General features: G+C 44.6%; 1 protein-coding gene across 1 annotated transcript; it reads right to left on the reverse strand.

Moving 5' to 3' along the window:
• Nucleotides 1-4,130: 4,130 nt before the first annotated feature.
• Nucleotides 4,131-7,661, reverse strand: LOC100304418 (uncharacterized). The gene is made up of 9 exons (NM_001165853.1): nucleotides 7,228-7,661; nucleotides 6,972-7,120; nucleotides 6,831-6,893; nucleotides 6,592-6,744; nucleotides 6,355-6,518; nucleotides 6,101-6,248; nucleotides 5,136-5,258; nucleotides 4,921-5,008; nucleotides 4,131-4,794 (listed from the first exon to the last, which is right to left on the reverse strand). The coding sequence occupies exons 1-9, from the start codon at nucleotides 7,652-7,654 to the stop codon at nucleotides 4,622-4,624; spliced, it is 1,488 nt and encodes a 495-aa protein (NP_001159325.1). The 5' UTR covers nucleotides 7,655-7,661; the 3' UTR covers nucleotides 4,131-4,621.
• Between the last annotated feature and the right edge of the window lie 617 nt (nucleotides 7,662-8,278).

An 8,278-nucleotide genomic window follows, 5' to 3' on the forward strand; every position in this document is an offset into this window, starting at 1 on the left:
TCAATCCAACTATATCTAAGTCATGTAACTTTATTTATTTCTCCAACTTATCTTCTGTTTCTTTGAGTTAAATTCTATACATGCATACTTAGCAAACATGCTAGTCCATATTGTTGTGTTGGACATCAATCACCAAAATATTTATAGAAACGACACAAGACACATTTCCCTTTCAGAAGTTGACTTATTTTGTTGATTCCTGTTGACTTTAATAGAATTTGGATCTCAGTCCAAATCCATTACTTAGGTTATGAAATTTCCTAATTAGCATATGTTGTCGATTTCCAATTTTTGGATAACATCTTGCTGGTTTGAAACTAGTAATAGAAGGTATCATCACAGTTGAAAAGGAAATGGGATTTAAGCCAATTCTATTTTGGTTTTGGTCTTTGATGACCACCACAACATTATGGACTAACTAATTTGCTATGTGAGTGGTTGCAGGTTCATAAGAATATAATTAGAACATCCAATGTGAACTATGGCTCAAAACTCAGCTAGAAAGGGCATACTTTGGAAAATATGAACTATGAGTAGTTCAACAACTTGGATAAATTCTAGATGGCTTAGGAACATATTTGATCACCTAAGAAAGGTTAGAAAAATCAGATTTTAAGATTGGTATTTTGGAGCTAAGTTTGAGCAAAAATCAGAAAATGAGTTGAGTTGATGAAAAGGACAAGGAACTATGGCTTAGACCAGATGATTGGACTCTAGATATGTTTGTCTAATCCATATAAGTGGTCAAGAAAATAGTCAAACAAAATCAAAGAAGAAAAGCCAAAAAAGTACATAAGACTGTGCTCTTCGACACACCAGACTAGTTACACAGAGAACTTGTTTTTGGGCTTGAAGACTTTGGCGCATCGGACCTAGGTCCGGTGAGCACTAGACCACTTACGAAGAGAGGTCGCTTCCTAGAAGTAAGAGAGGTCATTTCCTAGAAGAAAAGGCAGTTGGCGCATCAGACCAAGGTCCGGTGAGCTCTAGACCTTCTAGACTCAATGGTCGGATAAGACATCTCAACGGTTAAGCTAACATGTCAGGGTATGGTAGTGCATTAGATCGGCCCGGTGCCACCTTGCACTTGACATCTAGTTTAGAACGCTCATTGAAACTACCGGGGGAACAGATGTGTGGTGTGCACCGGACCTGCTATAGTGAGTGGTTCGGTGCACCCGAATTCAGAGGCAGAGGTTCGTGCACCCGAATCCATTTTTGCTATTCATTTTTGAACTAAAATAATTTAAGGTATCAAATGTATTGTGAAGAAACATTTGGATTGTGATCAATTACGACCCCTAGATAGAAAGGGATCACAACGTAGTTAACGTATTAGGTTGTGTTTGGTTGCGGGACAACCTGGGACAGCCACGTCCCCCGATGTCACCTCTCGTCCGTTCAATTCTAATGAATAGTTGAGGACACTACTAAGATGGTTATGTCCTAACCCTTTATCATGAACTAAACAACCTTATATAAGGGATCATCTCATTTAATTGTCCCGTTATTACAGCTAAACACACCCTTAAAGAATAGATAGTAATTCTGAGATGATCACATGTGCATCAAATGGAGGAAGGCAAAGCTTCAAGAGCCCCCGTCTGCTGTGGCGCGGCCGTGCCAGAAAGAAGAAGCTGCACCAAAAATACCAAGCGTAGACGCCATCTTTGCTGCAGCGATGACTTTCTCCGAGCGCATGCTTTTTTAGAACTACGTTACCACGTATTACCAGATCTGCTCCCTTCCCTCCCGTCAGCAGATTAGGCGCGAGAAGATGTGGAATCTGTCTCCCTTCACAGAAGCACGACAGAGAGCACACGAGACAAAGTATGTAGGGTTGGACTTCTTGCCTCTTTCTCTTCTTTATTACATATGAGGGGGTACATGTTCTATATATATAGAGACGGGATAGGCCTCAGGGGGCATATTCGATATTTGCCCACGTAACCCTTCGTTAGGGTTTCTCAACACTGTTGTCTCCTTGCTAGCGATTTGAGTGGGCGGTGGGCCAAATTTATTGGGCCAACGTCGAGCTTACATAGGAATGGAGAGGCTCGACAGCTATTAGCTATTGGATCCACAATAAACGGCTCGGATAAAGCGACTGTAGAGGCAAGTCGTATCGGCTGACTGCAGACGGGCCTTCATTCGTCCATGCTCTCCACGACCAGCGGCGACGACCCCGAATGTCAACTGGGCTTTTACAAGGCTTGCAATTGCGAACGCATGGAAATATGGGCTCCGTCTGCCTCGGCTGGCCCCCAAACTAGCTTTCCGATGGACGTCGGCAGCCCACTGTAAGTAGGGGTGGATATCGAGCCAGCTCGGCTCGGCTCGACCGAGCTCGAGCTGGCTCGTTAAGGAAACGAGCTGGCTTGGCTCGGCTCGTTAAGCAACCGAGCCAGAGAACCAGCTCGGCTCGGCTCGTTTGCGAGCTCGAGCTGGCTCGTTTAGCTCGCGAGCCAGAACAAAAAATAGTATACATGTATATATACAACAATATAATCAATTGCTAGTTAATTTCATACTAATTTAACACTAGAAAAGACTAACAATGCTCATAATTTTATATACCACATCATTTAAACCCTAAACTAACATAGTTCATCACTTATTAATTCATCCAATACAAGTATAGGCTTTGTTTTACAGATAAATACTAGCTCATTCGAGCTAACGAGCTGGCTCGAGCTCGTGTCGAGCTGGCTCGTTAACGAACCGAGCTGAGATGTTAGCTCAGCTCGTGATAATATTGAAACGAGCCGAGTCGAGCCGAGCCGAGCTGGCCACGAGTCGAGCGAGCTCACGAGCCACGAGTATTTTGCCCAGCCCTAACTGTAAGAGTAGCGCTCCATACCATACTAATCAATTTGTTGAGAACTACGTTACCATGGATCACCAGATCCGCTTCCTTCTCTCCCGTCAGAAATAGAGGCGCGAGAAGCTGTAGATAATCCGTCTCTCTTCCCGTAAGCACGACAGAGGAAACACACGAGACACTGGATATAGGGTTGGGTCTCTGTCCTTTTTCTGATCTCTGTATTATGAGGGGGTGTACAGGTTCCTTATATAGAGATGTGAGACCCCTCAGGAGCAAAACAGGTATTTGCCCACATAACCCTAACTAGGGTTACTTAACACAATTAATCATGCCTGCGTGTCGGGTAGGCTGGTTACTCTCTGTTCCGTGCCAGCTGGTCTAGCGCTGTGTAAAGCCGCCGTGTCTTGTGAACTTGTAGCTGTACGTACTCTGTACGCGCCCGGTAGGTTCCCACGGCCACGAAACGCATACGCATGGGGTACAGACGCACAGCGCCTTGGTCGCTGTTAGTTGGGGATCTGGGAGTTTCGTCGTAAACGCCGCCGCTTCTATAGATGGCGAAACTCGATAAGATCCCGGTCCCTTTTTTACCCCCGATTTTCCGGGATCACGAAAGGACACAAACCATTTATTATTTGTTTCTGGGGTTACAGAAAAAAAAGGAAAATACCAGAAGAAGAAAAAAAAATACCGCCGCGTTCGCGAGCCGCGATGCTGGATCTGGGTTCCCCGGTGGCGTCGTGGAGACTGCAGAGATTTCCCCAAGTTGGTGTGGGCGCGGTCAGGGATACGACCCCACTTGCCATGGGACGGATGGATCGGCAGATGCGCCTGCGTTGGCGCGAGCGCACACGGGGCGTGCGCCCCATACGTGACACGCCGGATCGCGGCGTGCGGGGTCATGGTGGGCGCGCCACCGCCACGCCACTCGGAACTGGGGGACCATGCGTGCGTCGCCGTCACCATCATGACTGCACGACCGTAGACTAGCTGCTCCCTGCCTCCCCCTCCCTGTGCTGTCGTCGCCCTGCTGCCTGCTGGCTCTGCGGTCCTCAGCCCGCAACCTGACTGACAACTTCAAGCCGCAGCGCTGAGCCCTCGCCATTGTACACAGCCCGGACAGTCAGGGGCACGACGAACAAGGGACGCCAAACTGATGCAATAAAGAAGCACACACATCTGGAGTGGAGGATGGAGACACCAAAATGCTCCCACCACGACATGCACCAAACAACTCAGAATTTAGAATAGCAACAGAGGGATTTGGGTTTCAGTATATAGCAATCACAAAACCAAAGCAGGTACTGTTACAAGCAGATCAGGACCTCACTCTCTGTCCCCAGACTCAATATACCAACAAACCACATACTTACCCAGCAACAACCAGTTCACATTCTAACTGACCCACTGATCAACAGTTTCCAAGTAACCCAATTATTACCCAGAGAAAGGGCGAAGAAGAAGATGAAACAATAATAATAATAATACCGGACTCCCCTATAACGGACACTACCGGACTCCCCTATAACGGACACTGGACTAGTAACTTATTGAACGCACCTCTCGACGACCAAAACGGTATGAATGAATGAATAGGCAGGCACCTGCTGCGTCCATTGCGACGACACGTTGTAGACACACGGCGGGTAACTTTTGATTACAATATACGAACAAATGAAGGGTTATGAACAGATCCTAGGCATATATGGCGGATGGCGTGAATTGGCGGCCCATGGATGTAACCTGCAAGTTTGACTGACTGCTGCCCTGGTACAACTTCTGCGTGCCGATGGTCCCTTAGTGTTGTTGTACCTTCTGGGATGCCGCCATGGAGCGCAGCCTATTCACAACCTCTGTGAAGTTTGGCCGCTCAGATGGTTCTGTTGACCAGCATTGCTCCATCAGTGACCTCCACTCGGGGTCGCAGGAGTCGGGCACTGGCGGCCGTAGAGTGTTGCTCACAATGCCACCTTCATGCAAGAGGACATTTTAGGTTTAGATCTAACCAATAAGGATTATTGACCACATGCACTGCAATAGAATTCTCATGAGATAAGGAAAACAAAAACTTATGCCACAGCAGATTTGTTACCCACCTATTATAACACCATAATGTAAATCTGCATATGGCTCTTCTCCTGTTAGCAGTTCCCAGAGAACAATCCCAAAAGAGAATACATCAACCTGAGGCCAGCAACCAGCATAGCAACATTTGTGTCAATTCTATGTGAACTTCAAAGTGCCAGCAGAACCAAAAGAGGGAGTAGTCAAAATCATATGTATACTGAATAATGGAAACCAACTATCACACCTTTTCTGAGACCAAGCTGCTGCTACCATTCAGAAGTTCTGGGGCCATCCATGGAAGTGTTCCTCGGACACCTCCAGAGATGAGGGTCTGACACTTCACTTTTGAAAGCCCAAGATCACCAACCTATATGGGAAAAGAGGCACTGTTCAGTGTTACCCAAATTACAGAGACTAATATCACTACGTGCAACATGCTAAGACGTTAATATATGGCATCCAACTATAAGAGCATACAAAATTCAGATGGCAAACAACCACATCTGAAGCTACATACAAGACCACGTCATGCTATTAGCATTTATACATTCTTCCTCATTAAACTGTACAGTGTACACCCATGCACCCCATTGAAGTTTGTACGTTTATTCACAGGACAGCGAAAGGAACTGCTCCATCATCTAACCATACATATTCCATATTTCTTCAAGTGTCAATAATAGGATGCGTCAGTTAAGCAATAAGATCACAATGATCTTCAGCACCAAGAGTTTTAGTCCTAGATTGTATAGCATAAAAATCATTTGTGTCATAAGACTTCTCTTTACGCAGCACCAAGAGTTCATGACAGAAACTGCTGCATCAAAGCATAAATATTACATAATCATCCAAGTGCCAATCAGAAACCTCAGTTTGTGATCCACATTGAATGTGTATAACTTTAGAGACACATAACCATCCGCTTAAGTAACAAGTATTATCTGTGGATAAGAGACCGGTCCTATCAGCAGTTCTTGAACTGCCAAACTAAATGACCATATCATAATAGTAACAAGTATGTACTTTCAAACTCACAAAAGCATTTTGTTTTACACCAACAAAAAATAGCTTAATGCCAACCATGAAAAGTTGATACAGGATGGTCTCCCTATGTCTACCAAAGGGAATATGACAAACAAGAGAGAGATAGTGATCTAACAACTAAGTGCAAGAATAGAATGATATGATATGATTGGCTGTGCTGCTTACCTTGCATATTGGACGCTGAGGGTCCCTTAAATTAACAAGCAAATTGTCACTTTTCAAGTCAAAGTGCACAATGTTTTTGCTATGCAAGTATTCCATTCCAAAGGCTGTATCCATGGCAATAATTAATCTCTTGCGTCGATCGAGGGTTCTGCCCATTAAAAAAAACATCAGTGTCATGTAGCACCACCAATTTCTGTTTGAGCAATATATATCAATACAAAAGGTGACTTATATGCAATGTAAAAGGAACGGACTTGGCATTCTTTAGCAAAGCTGTCCTAAGTGAACCATTGACCATATATTCTGTAACTGTGGCAATGGATCCCCCAGGTCCATCAAGAACAACACCATAAAACGCGACAACATTTGGGTGGTGCAGATCAGCAAGTTTAGATGCTTCATTCCAGAAGTCATACCGCTGAAAATATTCAAAGCATATCAATATACAGACAAGCTTAAGCAAAAACAAAGTATTAAGTACGAGAACAAACCATCTTTTCTTGCTCAGATGGTTTCCCAGCAAAACATCTATCATTGATTCTTTTTATTGCAACATCAGTGCCTCTCCATTTACCATGATAGACAGTTCCAAAAGTTCCAGAACCAAGCTCTTGGAGCTCTTCAAGGTCATTGTTCTTTATAATCTGCAGCATCCAGGGATGCAAAATGTTATAACCACAGTACAATATTAAATATGAACATGCTTAATAAGCTAGACTATGATCCTAACCTGCAGACGTCCATCTGAAGCTGGAAATCCTGAAATCCAATCTGCTGGCCTGCTCTTGGAAACCTGCAAGCTTCCCTTGTTTAGCATTATGGCTAACATAAATGAGGATATTTAGAAGCATCTAGATAATCAGTTCCTAACCTCGTTGGGGTGGACTTCACCTTCTACTTTATTGGTAATTGCCCCAACTCCTTCATTTACCAGAGGAGGTTGAGGCTCAGATGACTGAGCTTTAGATGTAGCTAACCCATCATCCATACTCAGTAAATCTGGGTTAGAGATGTCATCACCTGGATTGATGATAGATGTGAATAAAACTAACAAGTATATTGACAAGGTTGAAGTATTATTAAGAATGACATATTTGTGATAAAAAACACATGTGTTGCGTCTGTACCTTTGTGATCTGACTGTTTCTGGAGAGAAACATCCTCAGCTGGAATATTCAGATCTGGCCCTTTGCAGTTCAACAAAGAGTTGTGTGGGTGCGGATCCTTTGGGCTGATGTTCTCTCTGCTTGCTACCCTCTTAGGTCTTGGTGGCAGTGCATGTGCAGCTGCTTGATCCACATTTGTAGCATGGTTTGCCAATGCTGCTGTCGGCAACTGAACTGTGTTTGGAGGAGCTACGACTTCATGTGGAGCTTCCTTGTGATAAACTTCAGGCGGGACATCTCTTCTCTCAGTCACTGGATTAACAGTGGCATTTGGATAGATCATATCAATACCATAAGTTGATTGAGGCAATCCACCAGGTCCGACTGTAGCAACAACATAGCTAGAATAGGGTCCCCCAATGCTCACCATATGTGGCATATGACTCATATTAACATGCTGGACATTATGCAGATAAGAGCTGGCAACAGAAGGTGGTGGCGCAGATTCAGTTTGAAGCAATACCTTTGGTTCACTAACATCAAAAAAAGTATTGGTGTTGCTTGGATGAACATCATTTGCTCGTGTATCTGGCCAGGTACTGATACTATTCTCTGGATGCCCCTGAGAGTAATCTGGCACTGCATTCTGGGGTAAGCCACTGTCAGGAGACATTGCATGTTTCCTTTGTTCAGTAGAGCCAGAAACTTCGCTGGGGCTCATACGGAGTGAATCCATCATCCTGTCCACATTTGCCATGTATGTTGGCACAGCCACAGGTGCAACCGGAGGCATATTGTCACGATACACCTGTCCATCCTCATTATGCCTTGAATTGCCACTTACACTACCTTCACCAGCAAGCGGGTTACTGGGACTAGTAGGCTTCACTGGATACTGAGGCATCCCATGGCCAGAAGGTAACTGCTGCTGCGACTGCTGCATAAATTGATGATGAGAGTTTGCAACATCATTGTGGGCAGAACTTGGAGAAACTACTCTGTCCTTCTCGCTAGAAATCACAGGAATATGGCTAAACCCATAGGTAGATGGCAACTGTTGTGGCGGCATTTG

Source organism: Zea mays, chromosome 9 (genome assembly GCF_902167145.1).
Source record: "Zea mays cultivar B73 chromosome 9, Zm-B73-REFERENCE-NAM-5.0, whole genome shotgun sequence".
NCBI lineage: Eukaryota > Viridiplantae > Streptophyta > Magnoliopsida > Poales > Poaceae > Zea > Zea mays.